The 27,984-nt window shown below is 47.4% G+C and overlaps 1 protein-coding gene across 1 annotated transcript in view; it reads left to right on the top strand.

The window, feature by feature from the left end:
- Positions 1-317: 317 nt before the first annotated feature.
- The window catches only part of LOC115096247 (deleted in malignant brain tumors 1 protein-like), a 63,423-nt gene continuing 35,756 nt past the window's right edge, over positions 318-27,984 (top strand). The window contains exons 1-2 of the mRNA XM_029610756.1: positions 318-465; positions 6,514-6,842. Coding sequence (XP_029466616.1) covers positions 318-465; positions 6,514-6,842 — 477 coding nt within the window. The remainder of the gene's footprint in view (positions 466-6,513; positions 6,843-27,984) is intronic.

Below are 27,984 nucleotides of genomic sequence, written 5' to 3'. Positions count from 1 at the left end.
CCTGTGGTTCCCAATTTCCTACAAAACCAAACACCACCGCATCAAGCAAGTTACCCTGATGCTTGTTTACCCAGACTGCACAGATCAATGCCTTGTTGGATGTTGTCTGAATGTAAATCCTCTGTCTCATCCCAACGTACTGAAGCACTGTAGCATCTGGCCTCTTACTTCCTGGTTGCAATCCCAAAACGGGAAGTATCAATGAGGATTCCCGTTCTCCATTAACTTTTCCTACAGTGACAAAGAGCATCACCTAATAAGTGTAGCAGATGGATTGAGGATGTTGAAAATGCTGTCTGGAGGAAGGCGTGCCAATGATGAGTCTGATGGAGAGTATGAGTCAACATGGAGAGAAGTTCAGTCAAAAAGGAGAAAACTGTCCAATAAACAGGGTCCCGGGAGAAAAGCTCCAGGAGAAAAAGGAGAAGCGAGAATGGAGTTCCTCCCTGCAGTACAGGTCCCAGGGTTAGGAAAATCCCTTTGTGCTGCCTCCTGACACTTCAAGTGTGTGATCTTTGCATTTGTATTTGTCTGCTGAAGGAAAACATTTTTATTTGGCTGTGGTGCTTTTGTTTTTTGTTCTGTTGTAATTTTTGTTTTCCACATTCTACATAGCCAGCATTATATTGATTAGATGGGGGGGGGGGGGGGGGGATGGTAGGTGGGCTTTGGGTTACAACATTTTATAGGGCACTTGAAGCACCTAATAATCAGACCCAGCACTGCTAAAAATATCCAGAACATGCAGAATCTGTTCAAAAGGCCATCGTAGATTACTTTCATATGAATGAAACATAAGAGGCCCCAAAGAATGTAGTGGGGAATGCAGCCAAAGCTGTCATAAGAGGTTGGCTTATCTCGCTTAAAAATGCCATTTCCAAATCAATGGAGCAAAGAGAATCTCAGCTGAGAAGTGATCTGCAGGTCTTAGAATCTCTGAATGAAAAATCCCCCTCGCACACTGAAGGGCAGGTTAGCCTACAAGAGGAACAACTGAACCAGCTTCTGAGTAGGAAGGTGGAGTAGTGTTTATGAAGAACAAGGCAAGGATATGATAAAATGGGAAACAAATCCCATACGTTGTTAGCCCATGAACTGAAAAAGAGCACCCAAGTACAGGCGGTTAAGCATCTTGTTACAAGAAGGGGTGCAGATAGATGTGTGAAGCCGTGGCTTCTTTCTATAAAACGTTATATTCATGAACGATTGGTTCCAGCAAGTTGTTATAGATAACTTCTTAAAAGACGTTACTTTAAAAAACTTGGACACAAGTGAAGTCCTGTTTCTAGAGGGAAAACTAACTAGTCAAGAATGGAACAGGCCATTAAATCCCTAAAATTGGGGAAAAGCCCTAGTGATGATGGGTTCAGTTTAATTTCCCTTGATGGCTTCCTGATTCTATTTGTTATGGAGAGTATATAAGATGGAGATCATTCAGAGCTCTCTCAATGGCTTCCTGGTTGCATTTGTTATGGGGAGTATATACAATGCAGATCATCTACAACTCCCTCAATGACTTCCTCGTTTATTTATTTAAAATTTTTTATGTACCGTTAAAACAAATGAATTTGAACAAAACGGTTGTTTGTGTTATGGGGATTACATACTATGGAGATCATGTACAGCTCCCACAATGGCTTCCTGGTTGCATTTGTTATGGGTAGAATATACTATGGAGATGATCTATAGCTCTGTCATTGGCTTCCTGGTTATATTTGTTATGGGTAGAATATACTATGGAGATGATCTATAGCTCTGTCATTGGCTTCCTGGTTGTATTTGATATAGGGAGTATATACTATGGAGATAATCTACAGCTCCCTCACTGGCTTTCTGGTTGCATTTGTTATGGGGAGTATATACTAAGTCGATCATCCACAGTTGCCTCAATGGCTTCCTGGTTGCATTTGTTCTGGGGAGTATATACTATGGAAATCATCCACAGTTGCCTCAATGGCTTCCTGGTTGCATTTGCTATTGGACTATATACTATGGAGATGATCTACAGCTCTCTCAATGGCTTCCTGGTTGCATTTTTAATGGGGAGTATATACTATGAAGATTATGTACAGCTCGCTCAGTGGCTTCCTGGTTGCAATTGTTATGGGGAATATATACAATGGAGATTATTCACAGCTCCCTCAATGGTTCCTGGTTGTATTTGTGATGGGGAGTATATACTATGGAGATCATATACAGGTCCCTCAATGGCTTTCTGGTTGCATTTGTTATGGGGAGTATATACTATGGAGATCATTCACAGCTCCCTCAATGGCTTCCTGGTTGCATTTGCGATGGGGAGTATATACTATGGAGATCATTCACTGCTCCCTCAATGGCTTCCTGGTTGTATTTGTTCCAAACGATTGGCAACCTTTTAGGTTAAAAGGGGCTTTATTATTTACTCTCATTTTAGACCTCCATTGAAGTCTAAAAATGTCTAGGGACTATATTTATACATATACACATGTGTGTCGAGAATTGACCTAGTTGGGCCTTGAAATATATTAGTGCTTCCCTGAAATATTCCTAACTCAGTCTAGTTTTCTTCTCCTTAAATTCCTTGATAGATTTGTTTTACAAGTTTCACACATCTTCTTCTTATCTATTGTGTTTTTTCTTTTTACATAGAATTGTTATATTTTACGTTTGCTGATTTATTGTACTTACATAGGGCCTGATATTCAGCCATTAGATAACCAGATAAGTAGGACTGCTAGATAGCTAGATAAGTCACTTATCCAGATATCTAGTTAGCTGGATAAAAGGTGGGCGGGCAATGTATGGATCAGGTAGCACTACTTAGCTGGATAACTTATTCATCTAAGTATCAATATTATAACTTAGCCAGATAAGTTATCCAGCTATGTCTCAACGTTGTATTGATCATGTCTAGATTTAGCCGGATAACACTTATTCAGATAAGTAGTGTTTTCTCTGCGGATATTTAGCGGCCTAGCCATGCCTCTGAATATCCTTGTAATTTACCCAGATAAGCATTAGCCAGCTGGCTTCTAAATATTCACATCATAGTGTGTTAATAAAGTATTCTTAAAAACAAAATTAAGTATGATTGGCAGAATGTGCGATTGGGAGATGAGGCAGAGTGAATTGCAATTGGTATATAGTGGGCAGGAGGAGATGCGATTGATGTGTGATGGCATTGAGAAGTTTGATTGGAACATAACAGGGAGGCAGAACTGGGGCTTGACAGGAAGGGCGAGGTGTGATCAGGGCAGTTTATTCTGTGCATTATTATTGTCCATAGAACCTTTGGTTGACTTCAGTCATTCTTTTAAGGTAAATACCTTGTTGTCCCTCAAATCTCATAGTCCCCTTGATGCATGCTTATATATGTGTTGGAATAGCTAACAAGAAAGAAATGTCATGAGAATATACCGGGCAGCAGGGGACGAGTGGATGCTTGTTTCCTATGTGCTTTGTAAGAAACCTCCCCTCTAGGTTATGAATCACAGGAATCTCCCTCTGCCCTGACAGATCCCTCCATTCTCACTTCAGTAGGGCTTTTCACAAAGTCTTTCCATATCTGACTGGGGAGGCTTCTTATCTACAACAAGAAAACAGTTGCTCTGACTCTTTGTTATGTCCCTTATTACAAATTTAGAATAAAATCTATTTTTTTTCTCTCCCAACAGTGCCTACCACAGCAGCTACTGAAACTACAGGTAATAAAATGTTTCCACTTGTTTTATCACACATCATACCTTATCCTTATAGAGAAATGTATATCTGTTTAGAAAGAACACAAGGACTGATGCCGTGGTTGGGCTTTACTCCTTCTCCTGTGAGGAACTCGCAGGTTGGCGGAAAGTCACTCTTTCCTCATCTCGGAGTGAGGCCTCCTCGGATGCCCTTCCTATTGAATTTAGCAGGAGCTCTTCAGGCAGAGCTCCCCCTCCCACAGTTCTGGCTCTTGAAGCAGTCACTCCCTGTGACTTGAGCAAAGTATGGAAACACTGTGAACAAGGGCGTGTAAGCCCTTTGCATGTCCCATGGGACACATTAACGCATAAGAAGAAGACGCACCATGCATCAGAGCCAGTGGTGCAGACAGCGCAGCTGAAGCCGAGATCAGGTTCAGTCCCATCGACTCAATTGGCACTGTTGATGCATCGAGCCAAGTATGAGATCTAGTCCTCAATCTTCCCTCATTATGCAATCTAACAATCTCAGGGGGGAGCTCAAGACATTAGTGTCTGGAACATGTCCCAGGAGTATTCCCCTCTGAATCAACTTTGTCCCGATCGTCTTCATCATCATTGGGGTCCTGGGTTAGTGCCCCTTCATCACTTGGTTTGCAGGAAGGGTTTATCTCTGAGCCCCTAACTGATTTTCCAAAGAACCTTCTACCATCAGAAGACCTCTCATACTCCAAATTATTGAACAAGTTGGGTAAGGCTTTGGGTATCTCTATCCACAAGTAGAAATGTCCCCTCTCCAAAGTCTTCGATTTTCTCAGAAATCTGGAAACTCCATCCAAACCCACAGCAGACCCCATACACTCGATTCTATGGGGGTTACAAACAAGAATATAAGAAAATCCAGCATCCTCACCCCTCCTCCCCCCCCCCCCCCCAATAGCCAGGAAACTGCATCTCAAATATAGAGTTCAGCAAACCCTAGGTATTGGGGTAGTCCAGTGGAGTGGAGTAACCTAGTGGTCAGAGCCCTAAGAAAGCCAGGTTTCCAATCCTGCTGCTGCTTTATGTGATCTTGGGCAAATCAGATCCTTAGCTGTGGGGGAGTGAGGGGTAAAGCCTGGGATAAGCACAGAGGATCCTTAGCTGTGTGGGAGTGAGGGGTAAAGCCTGGGATAAGCCAAAGGATCCTTAGCTGTGGGGGAGTGAGAGGTAAAGCCTGGGATAAGCACAGAGGATCCTTAGCTGTGAGGGAGTGAGAGGTAAAGCCTGGGATAAGCACAGAGGATCCTTAGCTGTAGGGGAGTGAGGGGTAAAGCCTGGGATAAGCGCAGAGGATCCTTAGCTGTAGGGAAGTGAGGAGTAAAGCATGGGATAAGCATAGAGGATCCTTAGCTGTAGGGGAGTGAGGAGTAAAGCCTGGGGTAAGCACAGAGGATTCTTAGCTGTGGAGGGAGTAAAACCTTGGATAAGCACAGAGGATCCTTAGTGATGGGGAGGTGAGGGGTAAAGCCCGGGATAAGCACAGAGGATCCTTAGCTATAGGATTAACCAAGCATTCTCCTAACTCTACATTCTATTAATACTCCAACCAATGAGTCCTTTCCATTGGTAACCTCTCCAAGAGAACGCTCTTGCTATTTATCTCCATGCAGTCCAATCTTAAAACCCAAGTTTTTAACCTAACATCTTTCCTAAATTTAGCCTACATTAGGCCCCATAACTATCTACTTTATATCGTTATCCCCAGTTATTTGTATCCAAGTTCTATCATCCTGTTTACTGTAATACAACTTTTTGTCAAGGTTATTGTTAAAATGTAAACCGACTTGATTAGTAATTCTGTTACTGGAAAATCGGTATATAAAAATGCTAAATAAATAAATAAATAAATAAATATAGGGGAGTGAGGGGGTAAAACCTGGTATAAGCACAGAGGATCCTTAGCTGTGGGGGAGTGAGGGGTAAAGCATGGGATAAGCACAGAGGATCCTTAGCTGTGGGGGAGTGAGGGGTAAAGCATGGGATAAGCACAGAGGATCCTTAGCTGTGAGGGAGTGAGGGGTAAAGCCTGGGATAAGCACAGAGGATCCTTAGCTGTGAGGGAGTGAGGGGTAAAGCCCGGGATAAGCACAGAGGATCCTTAGCTGTGAGGGAGTGAGAGGTAAAGCCTGGGATAAGCGCAGAGGATCCTTAGCTGTAGGGGAGTGAGGAGTAAAGCATGGGATAAGCACAGAGGATCTTTGACATTGGTGAAGTGGAGTGGATATGTATTGTGGATTTCTGAGGAGTGAGATGTAAGAACATAAGGAGTTGCCATGCTGGGTCAGACCAAGGGTCCATCAAGCCCAGCATCCTGTTTCCAACAGAGGCCAAACCAGGCCACAAGAACCTGGCAAGTATCCAAACACTAAGAAGATCCCATGCTACAGATGCAATTAATAGCAGTGGCTATTCCCTAAGTATAAATAATTAATAGCCCTTAATGGACTTCTCCTCCAAGAACTTATCCAAACCTTTTTTGAACCCAGCTACACTAACTGCACTAACCACATCCTCTGGCAACAAATTCCAGAGCTTTATTGTGCATTGAGTAAAAAAGAACTTTCTCCGATTAGTTTTAAATGTGCCCCATGCTAACTTCATGGAGTGCCCCCTAGTCTTTCTATTATTCGAAAGTGTAAATAAGTTTAGATAGACTGAGGTCTCGAGTATTGGAATAGGTCAGGAAAATGGGCAGAGACTGGATGCCCCTGGCAGTCTTCCTCTTCAATCTTATTTCTGTGTGTGAGTTTTGGTTGGAGGAGCAGAGTCCCCGGGATGCAAGGACTGTAACATCTTCTCCTTTTTGCAGTGTCTCAGCTGGCCCTGCGGCTCGTGAATGGTGGCAGCAGATGTAGTGGCCGGGTGGAGATCTTCTACGAAGGCGCGTGGGGCACGGTGTGCGACGACTTCTGGCAGAGGAACTGTGCCGACGTGGTGTGCAGACAGCTGGGCTGCGGGCGCGCCACCCTTCCAGCCGCAGCCTATTTTGGCTTCGGCTCTGGCAGTATCCTGCTGGATGATGTGAACTGCCGGGGGAACGAGTCCAGCCTGTGGCAGTGCTCGCACAGGGGGTGGAAGCTGCACAACTGTGGCCACGTGGAAGACGTAGGCGTGATCTGCACAGGTATTCTCCCGCTGGCGATGGCAGGGGGGTGTGCTCGTGTGTTACAGCACAGGCAGGATCTCTGCGACAGTACACAATGTCAGCAGCTTTAGGCTTTACCACAAAAAAACCATCCATTTAACATTTGCAACCACTGCGCTCTTTTGACAGCCTCCCATTAGAGGGGATGTTTAATGCTCACGTGAGGAACGTGGCCCTCCCACTGGTGGTTTCCAGAATCCCTGCCCAGCCCCTGCTGGCAGTACGATGAACCTTTCCAAAAGGTGATCATTCGATTACCCCGGCAATAGAAAGAGCATAGGTCAAGCCAATCCATGTGCCTAGGGATGGTGACGTAATAAAATCCCGCGCAAGTTATGCGCTGCAGAGCGAATAACCTGTCACGTGCTCGGGCAAGCGCACAGCGTAAGCAGCGACTGGACTCGCTAGGCTAACACCCGATGTAATAATAGGATTGGCCACATCCAGAACGTGCGAGCAAGCTCCCGCGTAGCTAATAGCGCTCCTCACATGTAAATGCCACGTAGATGAGGCTGTGAGCTATTAACCCCCCCCCGTGCCAGAAACTGCCGTGCGCCCGACTTGCACTTTTTAATGTGGAAAATGTAACGCTAGCACCGGAGCTGACGTGAAGCCGGACATCAAGGGCCCACTAAAAAGCTAAAAATCCTGCTTTCCGTGCCTCCTCCTCCTCACAATACTAAATAGGAGGAACCACGGAAAGAAGGAACATGAAACAAATGCCTTGCAGCCAGGCTTACAAGGTCCTTTTCTGGCAGGAGTACAAAGTGTTTCCCGCTCTCCAGATTTCACACTGGTGAAGTTCTGCCTCGCAGTATTCAAAGGATTTAGCCACTTTTAGTCAGAAAACTTTAACTTTCTGTGCAATTTTCCATCTAAACTAAATGTTCTGGAGATTTCGCGCACGTCTCCTGGGCCCTCGATGCAGTATGGAAAAGAGGAGCCACAGAATAAAGGACAAGCTAGGGAACAACTGTGTGTCCTTAGCGCGTCCTTAGCATCGGGCGCCCAGGAGACCTGCGCGCATTAAAATAAACAGGCTCCGGGTTCAGATGCAGGTTTCATGCATCGGCCCCCACAGGTGTAATCGAGATTAGCTTTCTGAGGTCTGTAGAGGGGAACACCGAGTAACTCGGAGGGTTTTTCCCATCCTGTGGTATTTATACATTTCTGGACCTTTGCGGGAGAGCTGAGGAAATCTGCAGAACATTTAGTTTGGAGAGGTTGATAGAAGTTGGAGAATGTACTTGCACAAGGAAGTCCCAGTAGAGATACCCGAGGAGCGGGTCAGGAAGTCCCAGGCAGGAGGGCCCTCCGAGGAGCGGATAGCCAAGACGCGGAAGTGCCCCCGAGGAGCAGGTCAGGAAGTCCCAGGCAGGAGGGCCCTCCGAGGAGCGGATAGCCAAGACGCGGAAGAGCCCCCGAGGAGCGGGTCAGGAAGTCCCAGGCAGGAGGGCTCTCCGAGGAGCGGATAGCCAAGACGCGGAAGAGCCCCCGAGGAGCGGGTACTCAGAGCGTCCGAATGCCAGGAGGAGAGTCTGGAACAGAAGATCCAAGTCAGAGCGGATTTAACAAGCGAGAGAACTCCTTGCTAACTCATCATAGCAATGGCCCAGTCCGTATAAGTACACTAGCGATGCTGACGTCATCGGGAGGGCACGCCCCCGAGGTTCCTGCCATCACGTATACATAAGTAGGCCCTACGTGCGCGTGCGCCTAAGTGATGCTGGAAGTAAGATGGTTGGCAGCGCCCACGCTGTGCCGGGGATGCCGGGGAAGTCGGCGTTGGTTGGCGGAAGCCGCCATTCTCCCGATGATTGACGGTGCAGGGAAAAAAGAGGCGAGCATGAGAGGTCGCAGCCGTCTGTGACCGACAAGCGCAACATTTGGCTTCCTATTGTTGCTCTTTTCTTTCTTGTTCTCTTTTTCTCTCTCTGCCTCTTTGTCTTTCTCCTTTGTCTCATCTCCTTAACATTATACTGGGCGCTTTTTAAATCTATATTTTCCTTATTGTATATCATGTATAGTTATAGCCGTGGAATAAGATTGACTGCTCGTTCCTAAGGGCACTTTTTGTTGTCTTGTCTCATGCCACAGGTTTAACAAGTACTCCAGCAGTGCAAAGTACAACGGGTATGTCATGTTTTAACTTATTGTACTGGTAGTTATTACTTCTGGGACTTATTAATGTAAGGACTGTATAATTATATGTAGCATCTATAAAATTGATTTTAATGACAGCAGAGAAATGGCATAGAAGACAGTATTTGCTCAGCTTATATAACGTGAGGTCCATATTCAGACACAGTCCAGCTAACTTTGGAGACATATTCAGTGGTGCAGCCGTGCTACTGAAAATAGATGGCTAACTCAGCTCCTCTCAGTTATGTCCCTGGAACATCCCTAACTTAGGGCCAGATTCATAAGAACATAAGAAGTTGCCATTCCGAAGGCCCATCAAGCCCAGCATCCTGTTTACAACAGTGGCCAATCCAAATTTCAATCACCTGGCAAGTAACCAAACATTAAGTAGATCCCATGCTACTGATGCCAGTAATAGCAGTGGCTATTCCCTAAGTCAACCTGATTAATGGCTTTTGTATGGACTTCTCCAGAAACGTATCCAAAAGTTTTTTAAACCCAGCTAAACTAACTGCATTAACCACATCCTCTGGCAATGAATTCCAGAGCTTAATTGTGCACTGAGTGAAAAAGAATTTTCTTCAATTTGTTTTAAATGTGATATTTGCTAACTTCACGGAGTGCCCCCTAGTCTTTCTATTATCCGAAAGAATAAATAACCGATTCACATCTACCCGTTCTACACCTCTCATGATCTTAAAGACCTTTATCATATCCCCCCTCAGCTGTCTCTTCTCCAAGCTGAAAAGTCCTAACCTCTTTAGTCTTTCCTCATAGGGGAGTTGTTCCATCCCCTTTATCATTTTGGTAGCCCTTCTCTGTACCTTCTCCATTGCAATTATATCTTTCTTGAGATGCAGTGACCAGAATTGTACACACTATTCAAGGTGCGGTCTCACCATGGAGCGATACAGAGGCATTATGACATTTTCCGTTTTATTCACCATTCCCTTTCTAATAATTCCCAACATTCTGTTTGCTTTTTTGACTGCTGCAGCACACTGAGCCGACGATTTCAATGTGTTATCCACTATGACACCTAGATCTCTTTCTTGGGTTGTAGCACCTAATATGGAACCCAACATCGTGTAATTATAGCATGGGTTATTTTTCCCTATATGCATCACCTTGCACTTATCCACATTAAATTTCATCTGCCATGTCGATGCCCAATTTTCCAGCCTCACAAGGTCTTCCTGCAATTTATCACAATCTGCTTGTGATTTAACGACAAGTGAGGTGATCCAATTTGCAGATGGCACAAAATTATTCAGAGATCACCATATTTAGCCAGCTATCGTATTAACCAGCTAGAATTTAGCTGGATAAGTGCCCAATATTAATTTAGCTGAGTTATCCTGCTAAACGTTTCTGAATATGGACCTCAGAATTTATTAAAAAGCACAATAAATCATTCTCTGGATATAGGGGGGGTAATTTCATAACTTCCTGCAGAATTTACCGAGAATTTTCCAAGTGAACTTATGCACTTAAGTTTGCCTTGCAAATCCTTCCCTAATTGCCCTGCTATGTGCAGAAATGTCCATGTAGATACTCCACGCAGGGCTTAACTTATGTGTGGTAACTTCCACACATGATTTCAGAAATACAAGCATATGCACGTAGGCTGTATCCCCTCCCCAGCTCCCAAGGTCATGTGAAAGTTATGCATATATGCATATATCTCACGCACAATGGCCCCCGGGCTGCTCTCAAAACGCCATTTACACACACAAAATTGGGTGTTATGCATGCAAAGGCTTTTGAAATCACATCCTTTTTCTCTTTTCTCTTCCCCTCTGCTCCCTTGCGCTAGCATCACATATGGAAACACCCATGGTGCCCCAGGGTATGAGAGAAAACCGAGGGAGGCAAGACATATCTTGATAGCTTTCCCTCCCAAACTTTGGGCCAATGGCATTTTAAACAAAATTAAAAGAAAAAAATATCTATTGTTTTTAGCTACTGCAAACTAAATGTTGAAGTGGCACCGATCTGCGAGTTGTGATCAGTGGCATCAGCCTGCGCTACTGATCATCTGCACAGCTTTAATAACTGAAAGCTGCATGATGTAACAGAGTAAGCGATGGCAGAAAAAGACACACATGGCCCTTCCAGTCTGCCAAGCAAGGTTTTTTAGGCTTGTAAGTGCTGCTTGATATATGTTACCCTAGTGCTTCATTACAATCCATCATTCATTCACTCATTTCTCATTAAAGCCAACTGAGAGAGCAGTGCATCCTATTTTGTGCTCCTTTCACGGACTGGCAGAGGATGACAATTTGTGGGTTTCTCTGGCATTAACATTTGCTGGAGGTCCACCTTTGATGCCAATAATTTAGTCACCAAATAGTCCATGTGTGTGAAATTAAGTTCAATCAAGCCTTTACTCTCCATTTGGGAATTGTGTCCATTATAGTGTGGGAGAGGTGACACTGCTTCTTGATTAGTTATTTTAAGAAACACCAATTGTATCACCGCTTCTGACACCAGCTGTGAACCATGTATTCTCATGATGCACCTGCCATTGAGAACAGATGTTTACAAGGCAAGTTGATTGGTGGGTAGAGCAGGAAATTACGAGTCACATTGCCAAGGTCTGGCCAGAATGCATCCATGTGTGCCTAAAATGCCAATGGATCTGTGGTCTCATCCTCTATGGGTTCTGCCAAATAATGTGTGACTGATATTTGTGCTGGCATCTCCTTTGCTTGGGGAGAATACTATTCTCTGCTACCAACTACTGTAACTATGGCTTGTTTCAAGAGAGAAAATCCAATAAAAATAATGCAGCAGCTTGCTCAGATCAGTAAACAAATATAAGAAGTCAAGTTGAAATCATCAATGCAAGAATGTTGAAGAATTTCTCCTAAGGTAAGTGGGTGACATCATCAGATGGAGCCCAGCACAGAAAACGTTTGTCAAAGTTTATAGAAACTCGCTGTGCCCAGCATCCCACCATCCACGCAGGGTCCCTCTTCAGTCTCGTTTTTTCCGTGAAGTATTTGCCTCACGGTTTGTGGATCTCTGCTTTCTTGAAAGTGTTTTTTGCTTGCTGATCAGTTTTTCGGCTGTCCTTCGCTAGGTCCCTCTTCCTCCGACTGGTATCCCAGTCAGCACCGTCTGTGTCCACCCCTCCATCGGGACCCTCTCAGTAAATAGAGGCCAGGGATAGGCCTTCGCCACTGTGATTGCACTCAAAGACATTTTGCCCTTCTCCATCCTCGGCATCGAGGAAAGACCAGGCCAAGCACCAAGGGAAGTCCCGCAAGCATTGACACTGGTCACCATCGGTACATGGCACCGAGCTCGGTTCAGCGCTGACGGTCGCCATGCTGCCACCAAAGCGACCCCATGGGGAGGAGGCATTGACTTCCATCACACTCAGGAGTCCCAGGCATTTCCCACCGGTGACAGTGCTGGGCACTGAGCCTCCTCAGAGCATCGAGGGGGCTCTGGTGATGCATTCTCCTCCTCCTTCTCAATCTGTCTTGACCTCAATGGATTTTCAGGAGGAGCTGGATTGCAGGGTGAAGTCAGCAGCGCTACGAGTCCCTGTGAGGTATCTCACTGCCCCCGGCAACGGTCCCCGTGCCAGAGCCAATGCCTTCTCTGTTGGCGGCCCTGCTAAAGCATCTGAGCGTCCTTCTGGATGTGCTGTCGATGCAGCCAGTGCCCGGGGGACCATCAGTTCCCCAGCAACCACGATGCCCTCCTCTGGAGCAATTCCCATCATGGGGTCCGAGCAGGAGGAAGTACCGATGCGGCTGCCAGCTCTGTCGGGGCTGTTGATCCCGTGACTGACATTCCCCAATTCAGTTCCCAGGCCATTGGGGGCTTTGGGGGCCTCGGTGCCATTGATGCCCTCAGTGCCCAAAATGAGAGCCATGGGCTTTGGCCAATCTGTCATTCAAAATCTCTTTCAGCTGTAAATCCAGCTCTCCCTGCCTAGGGCCCATTGTTTGGGTTCAGGCTGTCTCCCTCTGTTGCCAACAGCACCATGGTTTTTTGTGCCCATCGGCACCCAATTAGGTGTCTGTTGGTCATTGTGTTGCTGGGAGCAGCCTGTAGCTTGGTATTCACCCACATGTGAGGACTACCATCCTGCTTGTCCTAGGAGAAAACAAAGTTGCTTACCTGTAACAGGTGTTCTCCTAGGACAGCAGGATGTTAGTCCTCAGGAAACTTGCCCACCACCCCGCAGAGTTGGGTTTCTCTTATATTTGTTATTTTATTTCTTTTCGTAATTCTTTGTTACAAGACTGAAGAGGGGACCCTGCATGGACACACAGATAGTGGCATGCTGGGCATGCTCAGTGTGCCAGTCAAAGTTTCTAGAAACTTTGACAAAACGTTTCCATGCCGGGCACCATCTGATGATGTTACCCATCTAGGAGGACTAACATCCTGCTGTCCTAGGAGAACATCTGTTACAGGTAAGCAACTCTGCTTTATCAAGCTCAGAAGCTTTCTATATTCATGAGTATATGTCTATAGAGGTTTCCGCAAACTGGTGACACATCTGGCTGTCACGCACAGGTGATGCTGGTCCTCTCAATCATAAACCCCAAGTCTATGTTTTTTACAAATTATTTTTCATATTTTGATATTGAACCTATGGTGATATGAAAAGACTTCAAAAGGCAGAAAACACCAAACCTTCCCAACAAAATCGCCAAACACTTCAAATAACTGTCCTTGAGATGTCATTAACGAATCCCAATGTCCCGACCCCAGCCGGTGTTTTGTATATAGACTGCATCAGGGGAATAAAGAGTAACAGACCTATCTGAAATAAACGCGATCTACTTCGGGTGTACACCTCACTGCCTCATAAGAAATGGCCAGGGTGCCGGGACATTGGGATTCGTTAATTACATCGGAAGGACAGTTATTTGAAGTGTTTGGCGATTTTGTCGGGAAGGTTTTGAGCTTTTCTGCCTTTTGGAGTCTTTTCATATTACCATAGGTTCAATATCAAGCATATTAAAACATAATTTGCAAAAAATATAGATTTGGAGTTTATGTGCGTGACAGTCAGATGTGATACCAGCTTGCTGAAAGCCCTAGATACATACTCAAAAAAATGAAACCCAACTGTGGAAGTGATATGAAAGCAACAGTGAAAAAATGAAGCCACCATGTTGTGTAGATGTGTTTTGACCCACAAGCATATCATAATTTGGTAACAGTCCCTACTGAAGTATTCAAAACGTGTAGCATGTTGGGCTGGATCAAGAGGCTGCAAATTGTCAGAGACCTTGTACAAGATAAGTGCTTTATGTATTTTGAGCTTGATCATCAAGTTCATTTAAATATGCCCACTTTTATTAGCAATTTCAAAAAATGTAATTTAAATATTTGGGAGACCGATAAATAAAGCAATCAGAATTACAGTGTTGGAGCAACTTTAGATAAAGTTACAATGCTTTCTTGACTCCGCTCATATCTGATCATATGAAGGTCTTCGGTATCCCATCTATGCAATGTGGTGGCTTCATTTTTTCAGCTTGATAAATTCAGAGACATTCTTTCACTGACGATTTCAGCTCGATTCCTTCTTATGTTTGTTTCAAGAGAGAACATGCTGACGCGGCCAAGGAGGGAAGGCAGATAAAGGTGGGGAAGAAGTGGTAGCTGACAGGGTGTTGCTCTGGTCGACACTACCGTGTTGGGTGTCCGCTCTTTCCCCTGCTCTCTCTGCTGCTGGTGCTCCCATTCATAGACCCTGCACAACAGCCTTTCCTTCTGCTGAATTTGAGAGTTTGATCAGAAGGCAATATTCCCTTTCACGCATGACTCACACAGGACAGCTAGAATATAACTATCCTTCTTGGTGAGGATGTGTTGCGTCTGCTGCTGCAAGACGTCCACGAACACCAATGGCTGTCCTGCTGGAAATCCTCTCACTTATTCTGCAGGATGTTTTCTGTGGGGATCGCCTCATCCAGGGTGGCTCTTGAGGAAGTGAGATCCTCTCTGGCATCCTTGCACCACCACCTCCGTTATGTTGACTCAATCATGCTGCCCTAGCGAGCAATCTATACCTATCTTCCCTTCCAGATTCAAACGATGAAGAAATGCCCGTTGCCCCCTCTAACCTCTGCAGCACCAGACAGGTGAAATTCCACCTGCTGCCTCCATCCTGAACCAGTTGGTGCTGCCACTACTTCCTGCTTCTCATGAAGCTGCTGCCCACTCTCCACGTGCCAATGAAAATGCGCCACTGTTTCCCTGTACCTGCGCAAGGCCAGGGTACAGAAAGTGTGCAGAGCAATGGATTCTCACATAGCCCCCATCTTCCTCTGTCTTTTTCATATTTGCACCACTGTCTGTCAAGAGAAAACCAGGAGCAATAGTTCTGTCTCTCCCCTGAGCTGTCAGCTCTCCATCTTCCTCCATATTGCTGCTAAGAAGTTCACCGAGATGCGACGGATATCCATCACCTGGATGTGCGCCGCTCCCCCCTGCTAGAACTGCTCCCTGCCCCTGTCTGCCCCCTACCCAGCAACTATTTTATAGATCGTATGGAGAAAGCAAAGACCCTTAGGTACCAAGAAATGTGGCAAAGAGAGAAATAGTTCAAGTTAAAGTGGGGGTCACTGGCTCCACACAGAGGCACCATGGGCACAGCAGGTTAAGGAAGGAAGGAAGGAGTCTGAGAGCTAAGGCCCAGAGTCCATGTGTCCTGGAGCATGCACACCTGTGCTGCTGCCCAAGCCAGAATTTGTGGAGAAGAGGCTCTGCATTGAATTGAGGGCCTAGAAGGTCTTCAGTTACCTCACCCCGTGATTGGGGGGACGCTGCTGTAGAGCTTTGTGGGAACATCAGATCGTGTTGATCACTGGCAGGAGAGACAACGGGGCAGATTTTAAAAAATTGCGCGATCGCGTACTTTTGTTCGCGCACCAGGCGCGAACAAAAGTACGCTGGATTTTATAAGATACGCGCGTATCTTATAAAATCCAGGGTCGGCGAGCGCAAGGGGGTGCACATTTGTGCAACCTGCGCGCGCCGAGCCCAGCGCGCGCTGCCTGTTCCCTCCGAGGCCGCTCCGATTTCGGAGCGGCCTCGGAGGGAACTTTCCTTTGCCCTCCCCCCACCTTCCCCTCCCTTCCCCTCCATAACCCACCCCCCCGGCCCTATCTAAACCCCCCCCCTTACCTTTGTTGGCAGATTTACGCCTGCTAAAAGCAGACGTAAATCTGTGCGCGCCAGCAGGCTGTTGGCGCGCCATCACCCAACCCGGGGGCTGATCCGGAGGCCTCGACCACGTCCCCGGGCCGGCACCACGCCCCCGGGCCCGCACCCCAAAACGCAGCGGCACGCCCCCAAAACGCTGCGTCGTTTCGGGAACGCCCCCGACACGCCCCCTCCCCGCCCCTTTGACAAAGCCCTGGGACTTACGCGCGTCCCGGGGCTCTGCGCACACCGGCGGCCTATGCAAAATAGGCGTGCCGGCGCGCAGGGCTTTTAAAATCCGCCCCAACATGAGCCGACAGGCCTGCTAGGCTCCTATGCAACTTAGGTAGTAGGTTCACTCTGGATGTAGTTGTTGCAGCCCAGCTAAGAAAAAGACGGTAGGGGGCCAGCTTATGTAGGCCCGGGTCACTGGCTCGCTCCCTCCATTGTCCTCTGCCGCTGGGATTGAGCCGCACATGACCATCGTGCTGTGATGTGGGGCTTAGCAGTATGGGTTAGGTCAGAGCAAGAAGCGAGCAGCCTCCATTTTTTGCTGGGGTGGGCAGGGAGACTCAGCAGACCGACCCTGATTGGCACATCTAAGTCCCTGAGCATTCAGTCATGCAGATCCAGGCTTCGCATGCGCTGCTTCTCTCCATGGCTGTCTGGAGAAATAGGGGTTTGAAGAGAACTGTATTCAGGAAAGAATTTTTGCTTTCAATCTTCCTAACTTAGGGCAGGTGTAATAACCACAGAGCTTCCTCAATTTCTGGCTTTTTCACATTTCTTCTTCCCTCACTCTCCTCTCTTCCCGCTATCCTGCCATCGTTCTCCTCTCCCGCAGCGCCACTCTCTCCCTTTGTCAGTAAACGTGAGTCCAGATGTTAATCTGCCAGCTGTGCCAATGGACTTCCAAAGTACTTGGTACAATACATGGAGCAAACTGTGCGATGTCCCTTTCAGGCTTCTCAGCTACCTCAGCCAGCCGACTGCTTTATTGTGCTTCTGAGATAATAAATGAACATATTTTTCTCAGTCACATCTTCTGTGGCTTGCATGTCTTCATAAAGTATCCGGACAATGAACAAAGCAAGTTGTTCTTTTATCTTTGCAGTTACCAGATACTCAACAAGAACTGCAGGTAACTCTGACCTCTTCTAATTCTGTGTTTCGCGCCCTGTGTTTGCCACGTTCTGTGGGAATGGGCTAATGTTTAAGAATAATGAGCTTTTGGTATACAGATGTAGCCGTGCTTTTCCCAGCCTGGATTGAGGCCTGACATGATCACATAAATGAATGCCTTATCCAAGAGATCATCAGGCTGATACTATTTAAAGAAAGCTAAGTCTCTTAGAGGCCAATATTCAAAAGGAACTTAGTCGTTTAAGTCACACTTAACCAGCTAAGTAGCGGTCACTGGATACTCAGCGGCCGCCATTCAATTAGTTAAGCTACTTAACCAGCTAAGTTCTTAGCTAGCTAACTCAGGGGCGGGCAATGCTACTTAGGTTAAGTAACCTGGCTAAGTTAGGCCTGCTGCACGGGGTAAAATGTATCCGGGTATCTAACGATTTATCCGGGAATACTCAGTGGCATAGCCGTGCTGCTGAATATCCCAAGTAAATCTATTTGGCTAACTTAATGACTATGTTTTGAATATCTATGCCTTAATTTCTGCAGTCTAAAGTTAGGGAAATTTTCAGCTGAACTTAGGCGCTGAGGTTTTTGGCTGCGCTGAACACCAGCACCAATCATCTAACTCGACTCTCAGCCTGACTCTGTCCCTGGCTCCACCCACTATTTCAGTGCCCAGATTGTGCTGCCTAGTGAAAATAGACAGCTGAATGTAGGTATCAGTGGGGGTGGGGAACTCCTTAAATTAGGACCCCTGGTGCGGGTACAGTGCAGTGACTTAGCTTCAAGGCAATTTCTGGCTCTTTCCCAGCAGCTTGCTTTATTTTCAGGTAGCAAGCTGATTCACAATAAATTAGTGTTCAATCCAAATGCAATCTTGAAAGCTTCCAGCTGTGCCAATTTGACTCAGGGCTAAATCTACTAATTCTAGTAACTAATCCCAGCCAAGCCACCTCTCAGTCCAGAGAAGGGCAGTTGTAGATGCTTCACCCCCCCCCCCCCCCCCCTAGAAATAGATTCTACTCTTGTGCAAAGGATCACAACGATGCAGTTATTCTCAATCACAGCCTCCAAGCCCCTGGACCAGGACTGTCCTAAGATGGAGTAAATAAAATCCACTACCCGGGCCCCACACCACTTCACATTGGCAACCTCTGTGGCAAAATCTTTCCTTGAGGTGCCATGGGCTCACGGTAGCACTGGAAACTTCTCACAACTACCACTCGCCCACCAGGCATGATCCTCCCTGCCAACCCCTGCCCTCAGCCCAATCCCCTCTTGCTGGCAGGAGAAGTAGGAGAGGATCACGTCTTACGTGTGTGTCTGGCTCTTCCTTTGCCAACTTCAGTCTAAACTCTCAATCATAAAAGCCTCTATAGCCCTGCAGGGCACCCCCCCCCCCCCCCCACACACACACACACACAAACCTCAGCCCAAATCCAGAAGAGGAGGAGATAGCCGCAGGTAAGAACCACTGTTTTCCTAATACCAGCAGAAGAGATTGCATGGGGTGGGGAGGAGGAAGAGAGAATGACTGTGCCATGGGTGGAAGAGAGATGATGATTGTGCAGAGGGAGAGTAGGGAAGACAGACTGGGGAGTATGTGCCCGGGGTAGGGAGAGATGATGATTGTGCAGAGGGAGAGTAGGGAAGACAGACTGGGGAGTGTGTGCCCGGGGTAGGGAGAGATGATGATTGTGCAGAGGGAGAGTAGGGAAGACAGACTGGGGAGTGTGTGCCCGGGGTAGGGAGAGATGATGATTGTGCAGAGGGAGAGTAGGGAAGACAGACTGGGGAGTGTGTGCCCGGGGTAGGGAGAGATGATGATTGTGCAGAGGGAGAGTAGGGAAGACAGACTGGGGAGTGTGTGTCCGGGGAATGGAGAGATGATGATTGTGCAGAGGGAGAGTAGGGAAGACAGACTGGGGAGTGTGTGCCCGGGGTAGGGAGAGATGATGATTGTGCAGAGGGAGAGTAGGGAAGACAGACTGGGGAGTGTGTGCCCGGGGTAGGGAGAGATGATGATTGTGCAGAGGGAGAGTAGGGAAGACAGACTGGGGAGTGTGTGTCCGGGGAATGGAGAGATGATGATTGTGCAGAGGGAGAGTAGGGAAGACAGACTGGGGAGTGTGTGCCCGGGGTAGGGAGAGATGATGATTGTGCAGAGGGAGAGTAGGGAAGACAGACTGGGGAGTGTGTGCCCGGGGTAGGGAGAGATGATGATTGTGCAGAGGGAGAGTAGGGAAGACAGACTGGGGAGTGTGTGCCCGGGGTAGGGAGAGATGATGATTGTGCAGAGGGAGAATAGGGAAGACAGACTGGGGAGTGTGTGTCCGGGGTAGGGAGAGATGATGATTGTGCAGAGGGAGAGTAGGGAAGACAGACTGGGGAGTGTGTGTCAGGGGTAGGGAGAGATGATGATTGTGCAGAGGGAGAGTAGGGAAGACAGACTGGGGAGTGTGTGTTCGGGGTAGGGAGAGATGATGATTGTGCAGAGGGAGAATAGGGAAGACAGACTGGGGAGTGTGTGTCAGGGGTAGGGAGAGATGATGATTGTGCAGAGGGAGAGTAGGGAAGACAGACTGGGGAGTGTGTGCCCGGGGGTAGGGAGAGATGATGATTGTGCAGAGGGAGAATAGGGAAGACAGACTGGGGAGTGTGTGTCCGGGGTAGGGAGAGATGATGATTGTGCAGAGGGAGAGTAGGGAAGACAGACTGGGGAGTGTGTGTTCGGGGTAGGGAGAGATGATGATTGTGCAGAGGGAGAATAGGGAAGACAGACTGGGGAGTGTGTGTCAGGGGTAGGGAGAGATGATGATTGTGCAGAGGGAGAGTAGGGAAGACAGACTGGGGAGTGTGTGTCAGGGGTAGGGAGAGATGATGATTGTGCAGAGGGAGAGTAGGGAAGACAGACTGGGGAGTGTGTGTCCGGGGTAGGGAGAGATGATGATTGTGCAGAGGGAGAGTAGGGAAGACAGACTGGGGAGTGTGTGTCAGGGGTAGGGAGAGATGATGATTGTGCAGAGGGAGAGTAGGGAAGACAGACTGGGGAGTGTGTGCCCGGGGTAGGGAGAGATGATGATTGTGCAGAGGGAGAATAGGGAAGACAGACTGGGGAGTGTGTGTCCGGGGTAGGGAGAGATGATGATTGTGCAGAGGGAGAGTAGGGAAGACAGACTGGGGAGTGTGTGTCAGGGGTAGGGAGAGATGATGATTGTGCAGAGGGAGAGTAGGGAAGACAGACTGGGGAGTGTGTGTTCGGGGTAGGGAGAGATGATGATTGTGCAGAGGGAGAATAGGGAAGACAGACTGGGGAGTGTGTGTCTGGGGTAGGGAGAGATGATGATTGTGCAGAGGGAGAGTAGGGAAGACAGACTGGGGAGTGTGTGCCCGGGGTAGGGAGAGATGATGATTGTGCAGAGGGAGAGTAGGGAAGACAGACTGGGGAGTGTGTGCCCGGGGTAGGGAGAGATGATGATTGTGCAGGTTTGGGGGGGGAGTGGTGGCATGATTGTGCTGGAGATTGGATGGGAGAGAAAATTGGCAATTGTGCTGGGGTTGTTGGGGAGAAAGATGTTGATTGTATGGAGGGGGAGATGATAATTGTATCAGTGGAGGGGGTGGGAAGAGATGGCGATATGTGGAGTGGGTGAGGGGATGGGATTAAGAGATGATTGTGTTGTGGGGAAGGAAGAGAACTGAAAACTGGTTGTGAGGGGAGAGATAATTGTGCTAGAGATGGGAGGGGAGATGATGATTCTATGTATTGGGGGAGAGATGATAGTTTAAGACAGGAGGTAAGAGATAATGATTAATGATACTTTTGGCGGGGATGGACAGATGATGACTGTACAGGGAGGAAGAGATGATGATTGTTGGGAGGAAGAGCTGACTATTATGGGGTATCTCCTGGTACGCATACAAATTGTTTTCCCTGAAGAAGGGGTGTGTCATGGGTGTGGTCTGGGTAGGGCATGGTCGTTAAAGGATTTATGAATTAAACCAGCACATAAATACTTACGCGAATAAGCACATATCGGGGACCCTACTACATAACTTTACTTCTGCTATGGATGGTGTGTAAGTCCTAAAACAAAAAAACAAGGCTAGTCAGAGGGGCTTTGAGTGTCAGGGCTAACAGGATAAAAGGAATGCTAATTAACTAGAAGGGTTAGGAATTCCTATCCTTTACTTGGGGAAACTGGGAATGAACTGGAGAAACTGAGATAAAAGTACAAGCCCAGCTGTGTTCAGGAGGCCCCTATGCCTCCAGGAGGAATGCAGCTCCTGTAAAGTGCTCTCTCCAAACCCAAAGGGATTGAGGATACACTGACCAGAAACAAGAAAGTCTACACCCCTGGGTGTGTAAGTGCCTACTGCTAAGTTAAGAAGTCCATGTTGTGAGGCCTGACAAGGAAATTGCAGAGAAAGGGTGCGGCTCTGGGAGCACTCTGAAGCTGGGCAGGTTGCATGAAGAGATTTCGTCTAGCCTTGTCTCAAAGAAAGCCACTGTTCCTAAACTGTATACAGGAACACTGGAAATTGGGTGTGGCTGTGGGAGCACATTCAAACAGAGCAGTGCTCTTAAACTGTGTACAAGAGCACAGGCAGATAGAGGCTTATTGGCTCATAGAGGAGGATGCAAGTAAAGAGAAAAGAAATGAAACTGCTTTTAATTCAGTGAGTGGTTTGTGGGGCCTGGAAAGTAGTCAGGATTAGGCTTGTTTTGTGGATTAAAGTGGCAAACTCTGTCTGGAGTAAAAGGCTTGTGGGTACAGGATTTTTTTAAACCTTTTTTTCCCTTTAAAAAAAAAGAGAAAAAAAACCAGTTGTGCACTGGGACTGGAGCAGGGCGTGGCCCAAAGTGAAAGTGCAGCTGCTTACAGGCCTGGCGTTATTTCCAAAACCCTGGTCTGGATCCATGGGTAGACTGAAGAGCAGGCAAAAGAAGAAGGAGCCAGAGGGCTTGAGATGTGCAGAGTTATGGAGTACGACTTCATGGAAGTTCTCCAGGCCCAAGAAGCAGTGCCGAGGGAGAGCCTGAAGCCACTCCTAGATGCCAAAGATCTCAAGAGAGAGGAATGGCTAAGACAGGAATGGCTGGCCATAGAGCCCCGAAGTCAGGAGTGGACACAGAGATGGTAGCTGAAATATGGGTGCTGTCCACGGATCAAGAGCTAAATGCAGTGTTGCAGTACACTCTTGAGAAACCAAGGAGCACAGTTGCAGTTGGAGGTGCTGCTGGGAGCCAGGGCGTGGCTGCAAGGCCTGAGATTGATGCTTTAGGAGGTCTTGACAAAGTCTTCTAGGGTTCTCAAACACTGCTGGGAGCCAAGAAACATCTCCCATGAGAAGCTCAGAGACTGGGGCGGTGAAGAACCTTGAGAGAGGGGTCATAATGTACCCTGGAGAGAGCAACACACACTGCCCAGAAGGAGGCAAGACTGAGAGGCTTGAGGAATGCAGCAGGGAAAAGCCTGAGCTGGACACTGCATTGAGATCTGAATTTAGCACTGCAGAAGGTCCTGAGGAAGGCCCTGTAGGGTGCCCAAACACTGAAGAGGAGTCAGCGAGAGCCGTGATGGAGTTGCCAGAGGGTGCTGGTCATGACGGTGCATAGGAAGCAAAAGTCATCACAGAGAGGAGTGAAGTGCTCTTACCACAAGTCCCACAGTCAGTCCAAGGAGTTCTGCTAGAGTGCAAGTGGAACCTGGAGCTGCCGATGGACTCAGATAAAGGACTGTTGGATATGCTGGGTGAGGGCCAAAGTGGGTGGTACTAACAGTGTTGTCTGGGGTAACCCTAGTGTATGGGGGTGAGCATGAGCCTAGATCCCTATCCCCAAGTATAACTGGTAGGAGGAGAGAGGAAGAGGCATGGAGTGTGTTGTACTTCCCTGGGTGGTATCCAGGGGGAAGTAGTGACACTCGGACCAATGGGTCCAAACTCGGGGGAGGGGGGTTTCCCCTTTTTTGTGTGTGCTGGACCAGGCTAGATGGCTGGTCCACCTTAAATCCCACAAAGGGAGAGAACTCTGTGGGCAGGATCCAGCTGGGGCTGGGATAAGAGTGCAAGCCCAGCTGAGTTCAGGAGGCTCCTATGCCTCCAGGAGGAAGGCAACTCCTGTAAAGCACTCTGGCAAACCTGAAACGTGTGTACACTGACCAGAAGCAAGACAGTCTACAGCCACTGTGTGAGTAAGTGACTACTGCTAAGGTAGGAAGTCCTTTGTGAAGTATTGTGTTTGCTTAATAAAGTTTTATCTGCACTAGAAAAGCTGGAGTCAGTGTGGCTTTCTGTCTCCAGCCAGGGAAACATCGTTCAGTCTCCAATACCCCCACTTACACAGTAGAGGCAGTATTTGCATGCACATGCGTGTGTCCATATAAAATTGTGTGCACATGTATGTGCATATAGCCTGTTTTATACTATGTGCGCATATACACGTGTACGTCATAACATGGCCACGTCCTTTGGCGCAAGCCAGCATATGTGTGCATATATGCACCCATGCGGCTGTTTAAAAGTTACCGTCCCTGTGTATAGGGAAGGGAATATGATGATGATGATGATGCCAACAGGTGGTGAGAGATGATGTTAGGGTGAGGGAGAGATGATCATTGTGCTGGGTGGGGAGGGAAAGTGATTATATGGAAAAGGAGAGGGGAAAGATGATTTTGTGTGTGTGTGTGTTGTAGAGGAAGAGAATATAATTATGCCAGGGGAGTAGGGGTCTGAAATTGGATTGAGCCCCTCAGAGTCTCATTTGCCCTGGGCCCTGCATCTCTTAGAGAGAAAGGTATGGGGTTTTTTTTGGTTCGGTTGGGTCATTCGTTTTTGGCGATCTGATAGTGATCAGCTCCTCCCGAGGGGAGGAGTTGGCAATCTGATAGGCTTGGCTCCTGTAGGAGGGGAGGTTAGCAATCTGTTAGTGCTCTGCTCCCCCAGAAGGGAGGAGTTGGCAAAGTATTATGCTTTGTTCCTGTAGAAAGAGGAGCCAGCAACCTGTATGATCCTCATGGGGAGTAGGCTATCTGATATGGTCTGATGTGAGTTGGCTCCCACAGAGTGGCAGATGATGATACCGCTCTATTAGTGTAAGGAGTAACACTTAGTAGAAATAGTAAACCCTGGGCCGATGGCAGATGACAGCGCCTTCAAGTGGAGATCCTGACAGGGACAACTGGCTAGGCTGGAGTATTGAGACAAACACAGATAGTTCTTTATTAGACAGGAAGTAGAACCACCAGAGGTGGCAGTAGTGAGCTGATGTGCCCGACAGGGCTGAAGTCCCTCAGATACTGGAATCACGATCTCTAAGTTGCTGGCTGTAAGGAGAGACTATAGGTAGTGAGTAGACAGGGTATGCTGGACATATAACCAGTGGTAGATGATACACTCACAACTGTAGATATCTGTAATGGCTCCTATGCAACGGAGAGTGTTCAGTATATTCAGGAACAGGAGCCGTAGGCGAGTACTAGTTCCTATATGCAGTCTGGAATATGAACTCACAATATCTGTGTATGAGATGGCTTCTGGAATAGAAGAGAGTCTTTGGAGGGTTTTAGGAACATAGGCCCTCATGGAGTGAATACCGGTTCCTATCTGCAATCTGTAATAGTAATTCACAGGATATAGGTAGGTGATAGCTTCTGAGATAGAAGAGAGTTGATGAAGGGTTTTAGGAACATGGGCCCTCGTGGAGCGAGTACCGGTTCCTATCTGCAATATGAAATAGTAATTCACCAGATATAGGTATGCGATAGCTTCTGAGATAGAAGAGAGTTTTTGAAGGGTTTTAGGAACATGGGCCCTCGTGGAGCGAGTACCAGTTCCTATCTGCAATCTGAAAATATAACTCACAATCTCCGTACCTGCGATAACGTCTTAGACAGAAGGGAGTCTTCAGAGGTTAGGAACATACGGTAGGCCCTCGTGGAGCGAGTACCAGTTCCTATCTGTAATAGAACTCACAGTGTTCACGTCTGCGATCGCTTCCAGGCAGTAAGAAGTCTTCTAAACATTGAGGGACGTAGGCCCTCGAGGAGCGAGTACCGGATCCTGTCTTAGCAATCTGAAATCAAGAAGAGAGAGCGGGGTCCCCGAGGAGCGGGTACCCCTAGGTAAGTTTGTGGAGGCAGAGCAGCAGAGAGAGATGTTCTTCTTCCCTTGCTAACTCGATCCGTAGTTGCAAGCAAAGACCTATTAAGTTGGAAGCGGATGACGTCACTACGGGGGGACGCCCCCGAGGTTCGCGCCCTTACTGGTGCAAAGTCTAGAGCGCGCGCGCTTTTACATCATCAGGAACATGGCGGATCCACAGCGTCAGGCCAGCCCGGGGATTCCGTGGAGAAGCGGCGAGGAGAAGCTGCGGCAGTATCTGTCCGTCAGACCCGAAGGGAGTCGCCACCAAGGTAGAGAGGGTGGAGCGAGGGCAAGAACAGGCACGAATGCAACACACGGAAAAGTCACCCCTGCCTGATGCTCCAATCCAGACCTGCACCTGGGCTCTGCTCTCAGCACCTCACAGCAACAAGAGACACCAGTAGTGGCTTTTGCTTCTTAAACATGTCGGAGCTTTTTCCTGAGAACTTGTAATCATGCATGCCTCTTCTTCCTAGCTACAGCATGAGGCCTGATGTGTGGGAATAGCATCTCCTCAACTTCTCCTTTCTGAATCTCCTCCTCTGAGTCCTTCCAGTCTCTGTCCTATCCCCAGACTGAGTGAGACGGAGAGAACATGCACCGAGCACTGGATGTGACTCAGTCTGAGCATTGGGAGCAGCAGCACTGGAGGATCTCTGGCAGCTACAGTAACTAACCGAGCCGTCTCTCCGCATCAGCTTCTCCCTTTCCTGCACTTGTGTATAGAGGGAGCTGATCCATTGTGATAGGTTCATTTCTATCTCTCTCTCCTTTTGTTTTAAAATTTGGAAGCAAGACTGGTGGGGTTTTCAATGCAACCCTAGCTCTGCTTTTGGTGGGGTAGATATTGTAGAGCTGAGCAGTTGGTGTGGATGGGAAGACTATAGGCTGTATGGTCCGTTTTGCTTTCATGCTTCTGAGTCCTCCCCATGTCTGCACTGCCTGCTCACTGTAGTTTGGTGTGTCGCACATCAGTTCTGTTAATGTAGATGTATCAGAAGGTAGGATTGGCCGGTGTCTAGACCTCTGAGTGCTGTGTCGGCGAGCGTTAAAAGGAGTGACTCCGTGCTGAGTGTTTTCATGAATCTGTGTTGCGATGGGTATAATATTTTCTGGGTTTCCAGGTGTTCGAAGAGTTGATGCTTTACAATTTTTTTCTAGAATTTTTAATATGAAAGAGAGGTTAGATATGGGTCTAAAGCTGGTGGGGTCGGCTGCATCAAGGTGAGGTTTTTTGAATATGGGTTTGATGACAGCACATTTCAGGGCTTCAGGGAAGTTACCTTGCTCTAGAGATGTGTTGATGATATCTGCTATAGGTTTGGCGATGATTTCTGGAATTAGCTTCAGGGTTTTAATTGGTATGGGATTGAGGGGATGGGTGGCTGGGTTTATTTTTTGTATGATAGATTTTACCTCAGTAGAGGCGGTGGGTTCAAAGTTGGTCCATGTGGGGACTGTCATGGGCTGGGGGTTCATTATTTCCTTCGTTGTTTGGGGAGTGGATGTTATTAGTTTGGTGGTTTTGTCCAAGAAGAACTGGACTAGTTTGTCGCATGTATTTGAGGTATTTTCTGTGGAGGTTGGGGCTTGGATAGGTTGTGTCAGTTTGGAGACGAAGTTGAAGAGGGCTCTTGGGTTGTATTGGTGATCGTGGATTTTCATTGCATAGTATTCACGTTTGGCCTTGTCTGTGTTGGCTTTGTAGATGTGGAGTATTGTTCTGTATTTGTCCAGGTGGGGTGGGGTTGGGTCTTTTCTCCATTTTTGTTCAGCTTGTCTGAGTAATCTCTTGATGTTTTTCAGCTCATGTTTGTACCAAGGCACTTTGTGGGGGTTCTCCGTTTTGATTTCTTTAGTGATGATTAGGTGATGTCAGCGTTGATGATGAGCCATGAGTTTATGGCTGTGTTGAGGTTCAGAGATTTTAAGGCGGTGGGGAGGGTTTTTTTGAGGTCTTCACTGGAGCATGGTTTGGGGAATTTGATATACTTTTTTTGTTGCTGTTGGTTTATGTGTGTTTGGTTTCCAGTTGAAGTGTGGTTTGAATGAGCTTGTGGTCAGACAATGGGATGTTAGTTGTTATGAGGGGGTTGTTGGTGAGTGATGCTTTGTTGTTAATAAATATAAGGTCAAGAGTATGTCCAGATTTCTGAGTCGGTGCGTTGACTATTTGTTTGAATCCGATGGTTGACATGGTGTCAAGTAGGGAAATTCCCCTTAAATGGAAGAGTCCAAGAGGAGGGACTAATTTGATTGAGTGATTGTCCCCTGGTGTTTTATAATATAGATTTCAGGGAAAGCTCCCTCCCCCGCTTCTCAGGTGGAAGAGTCCAAAAGCTGTTGCATGACACGTCGACATGGGTGAACGATATGAATAACAGCAGGTAGACCAAATAGTTACAGCAACGCCAGTCCATGAATTTTAGCCTGCTCCACTCCAATACAGCATGCACTCAGCAAATTTGCATATTCTTATAAAATCCATTAAACATTTTTATCTGGAAAGTCAAAATTACATTGGTCAAA

The sequence above is a fragment of the Rhinatrema bivittatum genome, chromosome 7 (assembly GCF_901001135.1).
Source record: "Rhinatrema bivittatum chromosome 7, aRhiBiv1.1, whole genome shotgun sequence".
Taxonomy (NCBI): Eukaryota; Metazoa; Chordata; class Amphibia; order Gymnophiona; family Rhinatrematidae; genus Rhinatrema; species Rhinatrema bivittatum.
Note: the sequence above shows the minus strand (reverse complement) of the source record. Positions and strands in the feature narration are given on the sequence as shown.